This window comes from Taudactylus pleione, unplaced genomic scaffold (genome assembly GCF_031769625.1).
Source record: "Taudactylus pleione unplaced genomic scaffold, aTauple2 ptg000061l, whole genome shotgun sequence".
In the NCBI taxonomy this organism is placed as follows: domain Eukaryota; kingdom Metazoa; phylum Chordata; class Amphibia; order Anura; family Myobatrachidae; genus Taudactylus; species Taudactylus pleione.
The window spans coordinates 11147566-11165429 of record NW_028284463.1 but is presented as its reverse complement, the minus strand read 5'-3'; the positions used below and the strand labels follow the sequence as shown (position 1 = coordinate 11165429).

The 17864-nt window shown below is 46.8% G+C and overlaps 1 protein-coding gene across 1 annotated transcript in view; it reads left to right on the top strand.

The window, feature by feature from the left end:
- The window catches only part of ROGDI (rogdi atypical leucine zipper), a 60510-nt gene extending 43335 nt beyond the window's left edge, over positions 1 to 17175 (top strand). The window contains exons 6-11 of the mRNA XM_088464640.1: positions 8633 to 8728; positions 9037 to 9135; positions 9492 to 9605; positions 10925 to 10974; positions 12253 to 12379; positions 15314 to 17175. Of these exons, the coding sequence (XP_088320766.1) occupies positions 8633 to 8728; positions 9037 to 9135; positions 9492 to 9605; positions 10925 to 10974; positions 12253 to 12379; positions 15314 to 15352 (525 nt within the window). The 3' untranslated portion in view covers positions 15353 to 17175. The remainder of the gene's footprint in view (positions 1 to 8632; positions 8729 to 9036; positions 9136 to 9491; positions 9606 to 10924; positions 10975 to 12252; positions 12380 to 15313) is intronic.
- The last annotated feature ends 689 nt before the right edge of the window (positions 17176 to 17864 follow it).

Genomic DNA, 17864 nt, shown 5'->3' with positions numbered 1-17864 from the left:
ACCTCATGGCGTCTCTGGTGGATGCTCTGTCCGTCCGGTGGACGTTCAGGTTCGCATACCTGTTCCCTCCGGTCTCCCTTCCACGGGTAATCCGGAAATTCAAACAGGAAGGAGGGACGCTCCTGTTGATAGCTCCCGCGTGGCCCAGACGGCACTGGTTCTCAGACCTTCAGGGTCTGTCCGTGGACAGTCCTCTGCGGTTGCCGCTACGACCGGACCTTCTGTCTCAGGGTCCTTGTCTTCACCCGGACCTGACTCGGCTGTCTTTGGCGGCGTGGCTGTTGAGACGGCCATGCTGAGGTCCTGGGGGTTTGCCAGCTCTGTGGTGCGTACCATGTTACGAGCTCGGAAACCGTCTTCCGCGAGGATATACCATCGCGTGTGGCATACGTTCTTCCAGTGGTGTCGACCGAGAGGTTATGCACCGCGGGAGTTTCGTCTGTCTCGGATTCTCGCCTTCCTGCAAGCGGGACTAGATCATGGGCTTCGCCTTGCTTCTTTGAAGGTACAGGTTTCGGCCCTATCTGTCTGGTTTCACCGTAGGATTGCTACAATCCCGGATGTGCGCACCTTTATGCAAGGTGTTCTCCGTATTCAGCCGCCCTTTGTTCCACCTGTGGCGCCTTGGGATTTGGCTGTGGTCCTGAGGGCTCTCCAAGGACCGCCGTTTGAACCACTGGGCTCAGTGGATATTAAATGGCTAACAGCTAAGACTGTTTTCCTTCTGGCCGTTGCTTCAGCCAGACGTGTTTCTGAGTTAGGGGCTCTTTCTTGTAGACCCCCTTTCTTGGTTTTTCATGGGAACAGGGCAGTGCTCCGCACTCGGCCCGAGTTTCTTCCCAAAGTTGTTTCCCAGTTTCATGTTAACGAGGAAATAGTTGTTCCGGCCTTTAACTCACCGGGTCTTTCCGTGGGTGAGGCCTCTTTGGATGTTGTGCGGGCCTTAAGGACTTATGTTGACCGCACTTCTTTGTTTAGGAAGTCGGACGCTTTGTTGTCCTCTATGGCTTCTGTAAAAAGGGTTGGCCTGCTTCAAAGCAAACTTTGGCAGCCTGGATCCGTATGGCTATTTCTGAAGCTTATCTTCATGAAGGCCTACCGGTCCCTCCTTCTCTGAAGGCTCATTCCACTAGGTCTGTGGGTCCTTCGTGGGCAGCTCGACGTGGTGCCTCGGCAGTTCAGATCTGCAAGGCTGCTACGTGGTCTTCTGTCCATACCTTCGTGAGGTATTACAGGTTTGACACCTTCGCCTCTCAGGATGCTTCCTTCGGGCGGCGGATTCTCCTTTCTGCACAGGAGCGTCCCCACCCTTAAAGGATACTGCTTTGGGACATCCCCAAGGTATCCTGTGGATACCCTATGGACCCTGAAGTAGAAAATATGAGATATGGTAAGAACTTACCCTTGTTATCTCTATTTCTACGAAGTCCATAGGGTTCCACAGGACTCCCGCCCTGTCGCACCTGTGCTGCAGATGGGCTTTGCTCTGGTCACCGGTTTTCCGTCTCCCTCTGGTGAGAATTTGATTCTTGTATGTGTCCAGATCTTTGTTCTCTCTCTTCCTTCTCCTCCTCCGGCCTATGGCTTGGTAACTAACTGAGGTGCCTTGGCCCGGGGGCGGGGTATAGGAGGGGGACCTAGTGCATCCTGGGAGGCTGAAAGCTTAACTCTTTGGTGCCCTGCGACTGACGTCACACCTATACCCCAAGGTATCCTGTGGAACCCTATGGACTTCGTAGAAATAGAGATAACAAGGGTAAGTTCTTACCATATCTCATATTATATAGCACCACAAGTGCTGTACAGAGAATATGTGATTATTCCTAAACGGCCCTGCACCATTGAAGCTTACAGTCTAAATTCCCATATACGTATACACAGCAGCCAGCCTACCAGTATGCTTTTGGAGTGTGGGAGAAAATCTGAGTACCCGGAAAACATACAAGCTCCACACATATAGGTCCCTGGTTGTAACTCCAAAATCAGTGTTGAGATGTGGCTATGCTAACCACTGTGCCACCTATAAATATTCTCTGCACGTAAGGGGCTACTGACAAGTACGTCGATGGCGAAACAGGGTAACTATACATGTACTGGCAGATCATACCGGAATCACCAGCTGTCTGATAGGGTGTGCTCTCTGTATTCTAGATATGTAGATGGACTCTGTAGATAAATATTTCCTGTAACAAGCAGGACTAGAATGGACAGTAAGATGGCCAAAAGCACAGCTAGGATATCTGCTCCTATGTTGGCTTCCTTTTATTATTTTTTGGTTTTCCTTACCTAGAAGTGTGGGGATATCTATAGCAGTGCTGTCTCGTGTATGTATTACAGAGGTCACTATTATTGCATGTGATTAGTGGGCTTGTTAGGTTAGCTTAGTGATGCGGGTGAGAAATGACTGCACACTCCATAGAAATCGGGGGCTTGGCTGAAGCCACCTCCTGATTGGTCGAGAGCAGCAGTTGGGTGGAGCTACAATTTGTACCAGCCCAGCTAGGAAGTTTAGTGGAGGGGCCGGGACAGGTAAAACCTAGTGTTGGTTACGGGGGAGAATCTCCAGGAATGATTATTAAAATGAGAGAGATGGTAAGAACTTACCCTTGTTATCTCTTTCTTCGAAGTCCATAGGGTCCACAGGGTTGATCTTGGGGTATAGGTTGGGAACCAAATCCGGGCACCACGCAGTTAAAGCTTTCAGCTTCCATGATGCACTGGGTCCACTCTCCCTATAACCCCGCCCCCAAGCCAGAGGCACCTCAATTTGTAAGTAGCCAAAGGCCGGAGGAGGAGGAAAGAAAGAAAGAGAGAGAAGACTGGAACACTCAAGAACCATACTCACAGAGAAGGAGACGGGAAACCGGTGACCAGTAACACAGCCCATATGAAGCCAGGTGCGTCAGGGCGGGTGCCCTGTGGACCTTATGGATTTTGAAGAAAGAGAGCTAACAAGGGTAAGGTCTTACCATATCTTTTTCTTCTGCAGGGTCCATAGGGGGTCCACAGGGTTGACCATGGAGATGTCCTAAATCAGTCCTTATAAGGGTGGGGATGCTTCTGTGATGAGAGGAGAATCCGTCGCCCAAATGAATGCATCCTGAGAAGCAAAGGAGTCCAATGTATAGAACCTAAGAAAGGTGTGGACAGAAGACCACGTGGCCACCTTGCAAGGTAGAACAGCCGAGGGGCCCACAGCCCGAGTAGAATAAGCATTAACAGAAAAGCCTTCCTATGTGTAGGCCCCTGAGATAGACATACGAAGCCATCTAGCCAATGTCTGTTTATCGGCTGGCCATCCTCCTGTGAAATCTGTAGACCACAAATAAAGTCTGATGTCCTGAAGGAATTTGAACGGACCACGTAAATCTGGAGAAGCCAGACCACAGTCAGTGAGGCCACCCCAGCCCCAGAGGGCTGGAGACTGAAATGTCGGTACAATAAGTTCCTGAATAATATGGAGTTAAAAAGCACTTTAGGACGAAATACAGGGCAAGTGCGACTCACAACCCTGTCTTAGTGAAATATCCAGAAAAGGGAGCCACATGAGAACGCTCTCAATTCCGACACACGCCATAAGAAAGAGTCTAAGCTATAAACCACGTAAGGGCTATAAAGACTAGTGGAGGGCACGAAGAACCACTGCCAAATCCCAAGGAAGCCCTAGGGGGGATAAAGGGAGGTAGAATCCAGAAAACACCTTGAAGGAGGGTCTGGATACCCGAGAGTGGAGCAATTCCACATCCGAATCATAGTGACTGTTCAGAGACCCGCTCTTACAGGAAGGTTAGGTGGAGGGCTAGACCCAAGTCAGCTGGATGGAACGCCAGAACTTCTGGAAATCCTAAACACCTGAGGATCGTAGCTACAGGTACGATACCATAAGAATTATGTATGCCACATTCTGTGGTGGATCCCAGCAAAAGCTGGCCTACGCGCGCTAAACATCCTGATGATGACAGAGCCAGAGAAGCCTTAGGACCACAGTAGGGACAAAGTCAAAGACAAACGATCTTGGTTCAGGGAAAGGTAAGGACCCCGAGACAGCAGGTCCGAATATTGAGGCAGCAGGAACGGAGTGTCGATGGAGAGACTCCGAAGATCTAAGTGTCAGTCTGGAACCACCAGCAGTACAGTACCTCTGTCTCGCTCAAACTTCCGAAGAATTCGAGGGAAATCGGAGGAAACGTACACAAATTGGAAGGTCCACTTCACTGACAAACAGTCACTGAAGGTTGCTTCAGTACCCCTAGTGCTGGACTGTAACACCGGTAGTCTGTGATAGAGTCAGAAGGCCATGGGATCACCTCAGGGAGGCCCCCTCTGCTCACCAGGAGTTGAAACCTCTCTTGGAGAAGAGACCAGTCCCTGGGATGCACGTCGTAACGACTGAAGAAAGTCCACTTCCCAATGGAGAACTCCCGGGATGAACACTGCAGAGATGGCCGGGAGGAGACCCTTTGGTCTATGTCAGAATGTGTGACATTCCTGCCATTGCTGCCCAACTCCGAGTGTCTCCTAGATGTAAGCCACTGTTGTGACATTGTCGGACTGAACCTTTACAGGTTTACCGTGAAGTATGTGTTAGGCCAGAGCGAGGGCCCAAGACAGCTTGAAGTTCCAATAAGTTGATTGGTAGGGTGGAACCGACAATCGTCCAACTGCCCCGAAAGGAGTGCGGACCGGTCACTGCGCCCCAGAGACTGGCGTCCGTTCTAAGGATTACCCTAGATAAGATGGCCATAGTCACCCAGATAGAGACAGACTCACCTCCGGAGAGAGCATCATTGTTTGAACAGTGATCCGATGGAGAAACCCGTTCCATCTGGAGAGGATCAATTCTTGCAAAGGCCTGGAATGGAACTGAGCATATTTCACCCTTTCGAAGGTAGACACCCTGGATTCCAGAACCCGCATTACTGAGTGTAATGACACTTGTTGACCGTGGAGACATTTGCACACTCGTAGTTGAAGAGTGGAGATCTTGTGTGACGTCAGAAGGATTCTTCGATTCTGAGAGTCCAGCAGGGCTCCCAGATGAATCATACCCTGTGAGGGATTCAGGGAGGACTTTTTCCCAGTTGATTAGCCATTCGTGCTTGTGAAGGAAAGCAATGGTTAGCTGGAGATGGCTTTAAAGTACCTAGGTGATCCTGCTAAGAGCAGAAGGCCATCCAGATACAGGAGTAGTCGGATACCCTGAACAGGCGGGCTGTCATAAAAGCCATAAATCTGGTAAACTCCGGTGGGGCTGTGGACAGTCCAAAGGGCAGAGCCCGAAAATTGGAAGTGTTGCTGTGGCACAGTAAACCTGAGCTAACGCTGATGAGAGGGCTCTATAGGTACCTGTAGGTACGCATCCTGAGTATCCAGCGATACCATAAAGTCCCAAGTTTCCATAGCTCGGATGATGGAGCGTAGGGGTTCCCTCCTGAACCTAGCCACCTTTAGGAATTGGTTCAGGGATTGGAAATAGAGGATAGGCCAATGAGGACCATTCGGCCTCTGCACCAGAAAGAAAGTAGATTAACCAGTCCATCGCTGAGACAGTGGGGCTGGCATAATTACCCCTGCTTACCGCAAGGACTGTATAGTTTTTTTGATTTGTAAGGCCTTGTTTGGGTCTGAAGAAGGGCCTGTGTAGCAAAACATGTGGGGAGGCTGTCTGAGCAATGAGAGGGCGTACCCATGAGAGACTTCAACTCTTACCCCAGCATCCGTGGTGACTTGACACCAGCACTGGGCGAACTGAAAAAGTAGGTGTATCACTCTGGGATCCCCCAGATGAAGACCTGTCCCCTCAGGCTGAAGGTTTATCCTTAGGTTTAGAAGCAGGGCGCTGGATGTCCAGGTCCGCTCGGTAACGGGCATGGCGGCCCTCGTGGAGGCCGACAGCCTAAGAAAAGACTGGCCTTTAGGCTGTCCCTGAGGACAAAAAGACTCTCAACAGATTTAGTCCGAGGCCTCGGAGTGGGAGTAGCTGAAGGCGGAAATTTGCTGAGTGATACTTCATCTTTGGTCCTCACCTTGACAAGATTGTAGCAACGTTAGATCTCCCCAATATAGGGTATCCATTTTAAGGCCTATATCGGAGTCCACCTCTGTCTTCCATGGGCGCAGCCATAGGGTATGGCTGCGGACGCAGTCGCAGCCGAAACCCTGAAGGCTAGGAGACTGGCATCCAATGTTGTTACTCTAACATATGAAACTGCATTTTAAATGTGAGCAACAAAAGACATCTGATCCCCAGAAGTTTTTGAGGGAAAAAGGTCTCCAAATGCAGCAGCCCAGGACTCAATAGCATTAGCCACCCATGCGATAGCCATGGTTGGACAGGCAACAGCCCCTGAAAGCGAGTATATTGATTTCAGGCACAGTTACCACCTACGGATCCGTAGAATCTGTCAGGGCAGGGATGGGTGGAGTAGTAGTGCTCTTAATCAGACGAGTAACATGAGAATCCACCCCAGGAGGTGATCCCTATTACTTGTAATGACCCTCAGGGAATGGGTAACATGAAGCCCAACGCTTTTGTGGTACCTCTTATCTGGCGATTTCCAGACCCCCGTCATGTGATCCACCCGCTGGCCAGAGAGGGGGAAAAACAGCCAGAGACACTTTAATGCTTAAACTGAGGGTGATTTGATTTATGTGCAGGTCCAGCATCAAAGCAGGGATAAAAATACTTATACATCATCCAGGGCACCCTTGGCTGGCGATCTGTGTTAGACAGCAGTGCAGACTGGGAAGTAACCACCGGGCGTTTATTACGCCATTTTGTGTTTCGTAGAAACGACGTCCACCCAGGGTGGCTGTTGTGGTAATTCCTGCAAGGGAAATGACAGACTGTTGTGGTATCTGAGGGAATTTGAAAAACCCCGGTAGGGAGCTATAGTCTGTGTCACAGGGGTATACAACAAGAACTGAGAAATACCCTGAAGGGTAGCATGTTGAAGCAACCCCAAGTGGGCTACAACTATGGGGGCCGCCAGGCGATCCTCAATGGAGGCCGGCACCTCATACATAACCCTTTCCAAGTCAAATCCTCCGTACTCACACCTGCAGCACATGACTTGCAGGATAGCAAAAATGGGTGCAGTATCGTGCTCTATTTCCTGGTCAGACATATCTGACTAACCACCATCGTGGAAATATCAAGTGGCGCTATGCTGGTCCTGACTAACGCTAAGATTAGCTGCAGGGAACCATTATCGGCGTATTCAACACACAGTTCCATCTAAAATATGGCAACGTACAGTATGTGACAAATCTCACAAATATTGACAAGTATATACATGTGAGGTCTCAGAAGCACCCTAAGTACACCTGTATTAGGACAGATTGTAAAGAAAAGGGATAGATATACACTGACAGGTGAGAGAATAAAGCACAGACAGTCAGCACTAGCATAAGTCACATACAATGCAGAAATAAATATATATATAACATAATATACTGCAAAAGTCACAACATTCAACTGCCCTGATTCAGTGTATGGGAAGGCTATAGCGCTGTGTACACTGACCTAAATGGTGAGGTATGCAGTCCCCCTGACTCACTGTCATCCTAGGAGTTCTCTGCTGCACCATAGAGGAAAATGGCCGTCCGGAGACCTCGGAGGGAGCAGCTCATGGACACCAGACCTTGCGCTGGAAAGGCTCACTGAGCTGGGAGGAGCCGCTAGACAGGGAAGGCTGCTTCCCCTGGCTAGCAATTAACCCCCGGGATGCCGGTTCCCGCTGCCGGCAATAACTCCCTGGTGGTCTAGCGGTCTCACGGGGTATTCCTCTGCAGAGGGGGAGCCCGCCGCTGCTGCTAGCGCCTCCGGTCTGTCCCCGGAGGCAGGAGACTGCAGGATACACAGGCGCGATCTTACCTGTCCCCGTCGATCTGGCTGCAGCCTTGGGATACCTCCAGAGCCCGGCTAGTACAGACCCTGGGGTCCTGCCACGATCCCCAGATCTGTACTGACGTTGCGGCGCCGGCGGGGTGTAGGAGCGGCAGCTTGGACGTCCAATGGGCAGTCTGATGCTGCCGCTCTGAAGAGTTCCAAAATAAAAATTTATCAAACTCAAATAAATAAAAGCTTTGGGGCTGTTAATCAGCCCCCCTGCACATAAAGCTGACCTGACTCCGGCCGGGCACCAACTAAAACTGAGGTGCCTCTGGCTTGGGGACGGGATTATAGGGAGAGTGGACCCAGTGCATCCTGGGAGCTGAAAGCTTTAACTGCGTGGTGCCCGGATTTGGTTCCCAAGGTCAACCCTGTGGACCCTGAAGAAATACAAATTTTAATTATACTGTATGTGTTGTAACTTCAGAAGAAATGAAATATTCATCATTAACCTTTATGCCTCTAATTACTGTAGCTGGTTTGTGTGGTGCCACGGTGCTCGGCAGCACTGAACATTTGGGAAAACGGGACATAAATTAAATAGGGACTGTACATGGGAGACTAAATAAACGCAGACATGAAACAAAGGATAGGATAGGCCCTGATCGCATTCAAAGACCCTCACGCCGGCCCTGTTATAAATTGTAGTGTCCCATTATCTCAATCTGACCTGCCCAGTGTCTTCTATCACCCGAGGAGAGTAGTATAAACAAAACTTCTACTCCTTGTATTGTCCAGATCCAGGACGCCAGGAATCATGTGAATCAGGCTATTTATCTGCTCACCAACAGGGGTGAGAACTACTCTTTCCAAACCGGGGCTGAGGTGCTTAAGGTGAGACGTGTAATAATTTTCATACATGTATATTTATCTTTTATTTTATTTTTTTCTGCTCTTGAGGCCGCATAGGTGTCTTTAAACATGCATGGGTCTTTATTTTCCCTGATTATTCAGTTCCCAATTTCACCAAAGGGTTTTTATTCTTCTTCGTCCAGCACAGACATGGTTGAATAAAAATATTTAGTCAGGTGACCTCTACATCCTCGAAGGCCATTGGCCGCATCTCTCCCCCCGCAGTCTTAATCAGAATTACAGCCAAAGCTACGACCCCTGTCTAATGCTGTGGGGTTTCCTCTCTGCAGCTGATGGACGCTGTAATGCTGCAACTAACAAGAGCTCGAAATCGCCTCACAACCCCAGCGACCATGACCTTGCCCGAGGTGGCCACAAGTGGACTCACGGTAAAAAAATGGCAGCATGTTTTTGTGCAGTGGGGAGACTAGACAGAATCCCAGCCCTGCCTAAATCAGGACTGTTGGGGGAGGTATGTGTGGAGAATGGGTGGGGCTGTATTGGCACAGTGGCGGCCATTTTGTGCCTGTGGTGTCACTAGCTCCTACGGAATTGAATGTGTTACATAAAGACATTTTCTTAATGTAGCCCAAGTTGATGTCCACTGTGTTTTACTCTTACAATAAATCTGTAACTCTTCCATTTATGCTGGTGCAGCTATTGATTTCTATATATCATATCTGTATGTTGAGGTGACAGAATACTGTCTCCATACGGCTTACTGGACTCTTTGTAATCCTTTCAGAAAATGTTCACGCCGACGCTCTCCTCGGACGTTCTCCTCAACTTCTATGTGAATGTGAATAAGCTCTGTTTACTGGTCTATCAGCTACATGCCCTGCAACCCAACTCCACCAAGGTGGGAGATCGTCCTGGATGGTTCAGTAAATTCAGTTTGTACGCAGAGCGCAGAGTACGGCTGCCCTGCAGTGTGATTGTGATGACTAATTACGCCAGTGGTGGGCAACGGGTGAATCCTCCACAAATGACCACTACCAGGCTGCTGCCTATCTAACTTACACTCTGCCCCCCGGAGGATAAGACACGAACTGCGGAGGTCAGGCAGCGCACCAAAGGAGGGGGGATTGCGGTGCGCCCTTCCGCCTCCCTCTGCGGGCAGGATGGAACTGTATAAGTGGGGTCATTTCTGAGGTTTGGCCTCTTGCAGCAAAAATTAGATATGATTCCGTAGACAGATATTTTCCAATGCAGAGGTAGGCAACCTGTAGCGCTGTAGCTGATGTGGAACTACAAGTCCCAGCAGGAGGTTATACTGTGGCATGTAACCGAGCAGCCTGAGAGCCTTCACTGGGAACCACGTTTATATGCTTTAGATCACAGGTTCTCAAACTCGATCCTCAGGACCACAAACAGTGCATGTTTTCCAGGTATCTTTACAGAATTACAAGTGAAATAATTAGTTCCACCTGTGGATCTTTCAAAATGTGTCAGTGAGTAATGAATACACCTGTGCACCTGCTGGGTGATCTGCAAAACATGAAGTGTGTGGGGTCCTGAGGGCCGAGTTTGAGAACCACTGCTTTAGATACAAGATCTAAAGCGCGCAACCAGTAATAGTACATGTCTAGCTTTGGGCTGTTGTGACATGCTGTGGCATTCGGGGGGTCTGAGGGTGTGTGGAGCTATTTTGGGGCAAGGGGGGGATGAGCGCTGTGGCTGTTCCAAAGTCGATTTCTGGCTGTTTTTTGTTAATCCTAAGGGTAATGTATCCCACTCTGAAGTCTGTAATAACATTTTATCTCTTGGTCAATGAGACTATTGACCTTTATTGCAGGAAGCTTAATGTGGCTGATAAAGGATAATCGCTTGAAGTTAGGCAGATAACAGGGTTAAACACACTTCTTCAGCAGTCGGGGGTCACAGATGTTGTTCTATGCTCCACCCCTAGGTGGCAGGATTCCTTCTGCTGTCTTGCTCCTAAATTAGGTCCTTTTTTTTTTTTTTTTTTTTTTTCCCTCTGACCTTGTGCCATACTTTTGGGAAAACAAGTCTATTTCCATGGGGCTGAATGTCTTAATTTTTGTTCTATATTCCCCCCCCACCTATATAGTCTATTTGGTAAGGAAGAGATGGCATGGATACCGAACATTCAGTTGTATATATAGATACTGAATATTTAACTAATCATTGGCTATTTTTTGTCTGCTCCATTCCCAGAATTTCCGTCCAGCTGGTAGCTCTGTCCTGCATAATCCCGGAGCCATGTTGTGAGTAAATACATAGAACTACCTGTGTAAATGTACTGTATATAAAGACTACAACAGAGACCAGTCATCTAAGACCAGATACCTGTCCTGACTCTGTACTACACCAGTCATCTGCCACTGGTACCTCACTGCCCTGACTCTGTATTACACTGACTTGTAAGATGTCACTGGTACCTCCCTGCCCTGACTCTGTATTACACTGACTTGTAAGCTGTCACTGGTACCTCCCTGCCCTGACTCTGTATTACACTGTGACCTGTAATATGATACTGGTACCTCACTGCCCTGACTCTGTATTACACCACAGTGACCTGTCATCTGTCACTGGTACCTCACTGCCCTGACTCTGTATTACACTGACTTGTAAGATGTCACTGGTACCTCCCTGCCCTGACTCTGTATTACAATGACTTGTAAGATGTCACTGGTACCTCCCTGCCCTGACTCTGTATTACACTGACTTGTAAGCTGTCACTGGTACCTCCCTGCCCTGACTCTGTATTACACTGTGACCTGTAATATGATACTGGTACCTCACTGCCCTGACTCTGTATTACACCACAGTGACCTGTCATCTGTCACTGGTACCTCACTGCCCTGACTCTGTATTACACCACAGTGACCTGTAATCGGCCACAGGTACCTCACTGCCCTGACTCTGTATTACACCACAGTGACCTGTAATCACACTGGTACCTCACTGCCCTGACTCTGTATTACACCACAGTGACCTGTAATCGGCCACAGGTACCTCACTGCCCTGACTCTGTATTACACTGACCTGTAATCTGACACTGGTACCTCACTGCCCTGACTCAGATACAGGTTACTGTGGTGTAATACAGAGTCAGGGCAGTGAGGTACCAGTATCAGATTACAGGTCACTGTGGTGTAATACAGACACTGGTACCTCACTGCCCTGACTCTATATTACACCACAGTGACCTGTAATCTGCCACTGGTACCTCACTGCCCTGACTCTGTATTACACCACAGTGACCTGTAATCCGACACTGGTACCTCACTGCCCTGACTCTGTATTACACTGTGACCTGTAATCTGACACTGGTACCTCACTGCTCTGACTGTGTACTACACTACAGTGATAACTCGCCCATATGATTCTGTACTACAGTGATACCTCACCCACCTGTGACCTGTAATATAATCGGGCAGGAATGTGTGGGGATCCCTGAGTCTTAGTGATAAGATTTGTGTACAGACTCACGGTTTGACCTCTGACATTCCATGATTATGGTTTGGTTTTTATCCCAACAGTGAGTTGAACAACCAGCGTTTTGAAGTCAGTAGTGTACATAAAGTGGAGTGTGTGGTTCCGTGGCTGAATGATGCGCTGGTCTTCTTCACCGTGTCTCTTCAGCTCTGTCAGCAACTGAAGGACAAAGTAAGTCTGCGTCATCCGTAGTCACTGCGAGCCTACTGCCATTCTCAAAAGGAACCACAAGCGCTGACAGGAAGCAGCTGGTATAGAGGGTGTCAGCCTCTTATGATAACAACAATATATAATACAAAGTTACCAGCGCTAAATAGTCATAAAATAGTATAATAAAAGTGGATGGTTGAATGAAAAATCACATATTTAATATCACATACTAAAAATATAAAATCACCACAGGTGAACCAATAACAGAAATGAACAATAGATGTATATATTGTGACCTATAGCTCATGGAATGAAAGTCCTGGAGAATCAAGATCTCCGTATTAATGTGGACTACAACTTCCCTTTAAGGCAATATGGATTTACCGGATCCAAGTGTGATGGATGTCACACAATCCCTGGGCAGCGTAATTTGCACAGATAGGGTTAATGTGTACTCCACCTTCTCACAGATAATAAGTCCCTTAGCAGCGTTCTAGTTGCATAAGAATGGGTTCTTGTAAAATGTCCGGATCTCCTTTGTTCCTGCCAATTCCAAGGGAAAAAGGGTCTAAGGGCCTGATTCAGACCCACTCGCGAGCGGCTGTCCGCTCGCAAGTGGGTCGATGGTCTGCACTGCGCACAACGGAGGGAGCTCCGTCGTGCGCATGCGCGAGACGCGACGAGTTAAGGACTTTCCTTCGCTCGTAGTGTCTGATCAAAGGGGGCGTGCTGTCGATGTTGATAGCACGCCCCCTTTGGTGGGCGTGCCGGGGGCGTGCCTGCCAGACGGAGGCGTTCCCAAGGGAACGCCTACCGTCAGAAGCCGGCCCCACTGACATCACTAGTGATGTCAGTGGGAGTGATTTTGGCTCTGATAGAGCCAAAATCACTCCGGGCCTTGCGGTTGAGAAGCTCAACCGCAGGCTTCGGCTCGCAGTGGCGATGGTCAAGACCATCGCGACCATCCTGCACGCTCGTATATGCTGTGGGTGGTGACCCACAGCTATACGAGCGTCCAGGAGGACGCTCCATAATTATGGAGGTGGGCCCTGATTCAGAGCGAGCGCTCTGGTCAGAGCGTCCGGCTCTGAATCAGGGCCTAAGTCCACAAAGTAGGTATCCACAAACTTCCAGAGCTTGGTCAGCATAGACAAATGGCGCTCAACGCGTTTCGCTGGATGTATTATTGCCCAGCTTCCTCAGGAGCACATGGTTAAATGAACATCCATGGCTTGTATACATACCTGATCTAATCTGATCTATTGTTAACACCTGTGTACAATTACATTTAATAGACAAAAGCAAGAAAAAAAACATCCACTTTATAATATAAAAACCCTTAGTTTATTCTAGGCAATCCTATTATATCTCGCATAATAATTAAATAATAAACATCAGACAAAAATATTGTGAAGAAAGACAAACCTCTAATGATGTATAATATTAAAGCTTTCAGAAGTCCCGTCCACATTTAGTTCCGATCACGTGACCCGGAACTCCATATGACCCTTTCCTATAGCGCAGCAACAATCACATGTTCACTACGTCATGTTTCTTATGGACCACTAAACAAGGTTTTGACAGTAGCATATACAAGGGATCTTCTGTAAAGTCATTGCATATAATTCAAACCACTCATAGGTCTATAGGTCGTCCTCTTAAGACGATACCTCCGTCTGTCAGATGTCCCGTCCACGTGATTCTCTCTGATCACGTGACCCGGAACTCCGCACGGTTTTCTATTGCCCGACATTCACATTCATCTATTAACTGTGTCACATAATCAGAGGGCCAATGAAAAAGATGATTAGAATAACCTATCCAAGAGCTCTTCTACATCATCTGGTCATTAGAATATGAATCATGGCTACTCATTGGTCCGGGATCGTTGTCATGGAACCCGAGAGGTAAATCCATGTTGCCTTAAAGGGAAGTTGTAGTCCACATAAATACGGAGATCTTGATTCTCCAGGACTTTCAATCCATGAGATATAGGTCACAATATATACATCTATTGTTCATTTCCGTTATTGGTTCACCTGTGGTGATTTTATATTTTTAGTATGTGATATTAAATATGTGATTTTTCATTCAACCATCCACTTTTATTATACTATTTTATGACTATTTAGCGCTGGTAACTTTGTTTTATATACTGCCATTCTCAGTCTGACCACTGGAGGCACCATTCCTGCTATGCTTAGTTCAAGCAGGAATATGGCTGCTGTCGTTTACCGCAGTGTGTGTTGACAGTCCACAGGTCCGAGCTGCGAAATCCTAATATACACTATTCTGAATTATCTCAGTGTTGGCACACTTTTTTTTTTTTTTAATCAAGAAATATTTAATAGAACACCATTTTCCCTGCACTATCCCCAAAAATAAAAGTAGCATGGTCGATGTTGACCTGATCGGTGTAACATTTCATAAGCGCACCTCTTTATTCTCGGTTTTTATTTGTACCTTTGTACACAAACGGGGCATTGTGTGCTTATCGGTTTGTTAAAAGGCTTCAGTAACCGGCACCTAAAGGAAGCAGCCATTTTGTGAGAGATTGGCGGGAAAGCAACCTGCCTGTTTTCTAGGAACTAATGATGTCACTGAGGTGTGGGGATGGTGCTGTGGTGCCGGTATCTCGTGATGTCACTGGCTTCTAGTAAATTTACAGGGACGTCTGTTCATGCGTATTGGCTCAGTCTCGTTTAGCATTAAAATTAGAACCTGCTTGAAGAGACCATTTGGCACCTAGGCAGAACCACGCTGTGCTACGGAGGGCACATTTTCTGTGCGCTAACAGACTTAGATTTGGAAGGGGGGGGTCCAGTATGACTCAAATTGCAGTGTAAATATTAAACTGTCTGGGATTCGTGTGCATCCTATAAACGCAGGCGGCATTTTCCCTGCACGCAACAAAATCTGTGCCACTATTCAGACACAACGTTCTTTCCTTTACAGATCTCCATTTTCTCCAGTTACTGGAACTTCAGGCCATAGTAAGCCTGTCATCCTTAGTACTGTGCCTCCACTCAAGTACGGTCCTCAACAGCGAAGCATTGAGACATCTCATATGGGTGTGGATGTCTGTACCGAGCATGGACAATGTCACATGGTGACCTCGCTAATGGAGGGGGCTTTTCATGTCCTGCAGGAAATAGGTCTCCTAGGGTCCATGCCCCACTGACACAGCACATTCCGTTCATGGATAATGGAATACGGGAACTTCAGTCATAATGCATGAATGTTGTTATTTTGCTGTATATTTGGCATGTAGTCCTTCCCTTGAATGGATAGTCTGTGTGTCCTTCGCGAAATGGATGGAACCACGTGGGCATTAGTTGCCTATTTAGGAGGATGATCATGATGCGGTTTTCTTGATATTGTTTGTATGATGACGACCAAACAAGCAAGCATGGACCATATGTAACCATACTCTACACATCCATTCCGTCTTTGGGCGAAGACCAGCACCTCCATCTCCAGTTTGCATCTGATGCTCCGATCTCTGTGTAAACCACTAAGTTACCTCCTGGAAGGTAAAAAGTCCTGATTTTATCCCTGTGTTTTGGATTGTATCTCTCTAATATTATGTACAGTAGGGTATTTAAGCATATAGACATTAATCTAAGGTGATTTGTATTTGCCTAAATCTTCGGATTGATGATATACGGATCTTAGACGACGAACCAGATATTCCTAATAAATAACCGGTGTCTCACCTGTCCAATACTGAGTGAGGACCCTCCTTTATAACTATATTTAGAAGAGACCATCACAGTAAAAAGATTTAATACCTAGAAAGTAATCGCAATCCAGTTAGCTGTTTAGATGCACAACGCATATATTTATTAGCAGGAGTGCCAGTTCCTCTGTCGCTGCAAATCACGTTTAAATTGCATAAATGTGTTCAATGCAAACAGTGTGGTATAATTATGTGGAAAAATGTGAAGGGGGTCACTTTAACTTGACTTTCCTACAGTATATAGTTACTTAGTCACTAGAAAAATCATGTGCACTACATATTAGTTTCACTAAATATTTAAAGTGGAAGAACAGATGCTAGACACTTACAGGCTATTGATTTTTGGATCTGTAAAGATGAAACTGCAGTTAGCTTGTTCTGCCACAAGATGGCACTACAATATTGTAGCTTTTTTTTCATGTTTTGTATGGTGTGAATTAATCAGTACTCGGAGTGGACTGATTGTCAGAGAAACCCATTTTAAAGCTGGGTTCACACTGGGTCGAATGTACTGGGCTTGACAGCTCAAATGGGTGGGCATTTAAATCACCCGCCCAGTTGAGCTGTCAATTACCTCCGGATCCCGCAGCATCGGCGGGTATCTTTGATATGTCGGCCATCTGCTGTGCTGCACAGCAGATCGACTATGTCTGTGAACGACATCGTTTACAGACATATCCGCAGTACACAGTAGATGCACAATAGATAGATATATCGCTCTTTCAATGGAATGGGCGATATATCTATCAGTGGTGTACTCAGCTTAAGATCTGCACTTTTAACTGGGTGTTGCCGTTTTCACCTTACATCAAATTTGTTATTTTTTTACCTCTTTATATTCTTTATCTGTCATCATTGAATTGCTGTAACTGCCAGGTAATGCGAAACATTCTAGAATTGTTTTGTATGTAAGCGCCAGGAACAAACTGACTCTAATACTGTACTGCTGGATTACGTCAGTGCTTTCTGTAATAGCTTTGACTGACCTTTTCTATTCAGGGAGCGTATTTTGTGTTCTTCCAATGTAAGTGTACTAGAAATGTTTTGAAATAAAAACAAGTGTGTCCAATTAAAGGCTTCTGTGTAAAGTTGTCTCTGTCTTTCTATATCACCTCCTCCCACATTCTGAACAATTAGTGCCGCTTCAGGCCGCTATCTCCTAGACTCATTACCGTCACACACGTCGGTCTATTTCAGCCACACTGGAATTGAATGCGCAGCGCTGGAAGATACATTTTGCCAAGCGTTTTATAAATGAAAGCTTTTTCCAAAGGCTATGGAACATTAAACTTAACTCGGTTACAATAGTAGATGTGAGCGACAGATATATTTAGGAAATTGGCCCTGACTGTATTAAGCAGTGGCCTAAACAATTGTGCTAGCTAATGTTGTGTGTGTTACAGATGTGCTGTATGGTGGTTCTACATCTAATAAGACTAGCAAAAGGTGAAATTGTAATAATATAATGGGATGTAGGTGATGAAACCATATGAATAGATGAGGTGAGAGTAATGATAGCCGTGTCACAAATTTCTAGTAAAATGAGTACGGTGGCATAGGAAAAGACTAACTAACTTACAAATGATATAGATAGAAGTAAATAATAAGAGTAATACAAATTTGTGCTGCCGTGATCTTTGCAGTGACGCGTTTCGCCAAAAATTATTTCTGAGATCAGGATTGTTTCACTGTCATTTATAATTAACCTATTCTAACTCAACCCATTTCACAATTATATTTAAAGCATCACTTGTCTGATATTTGGGA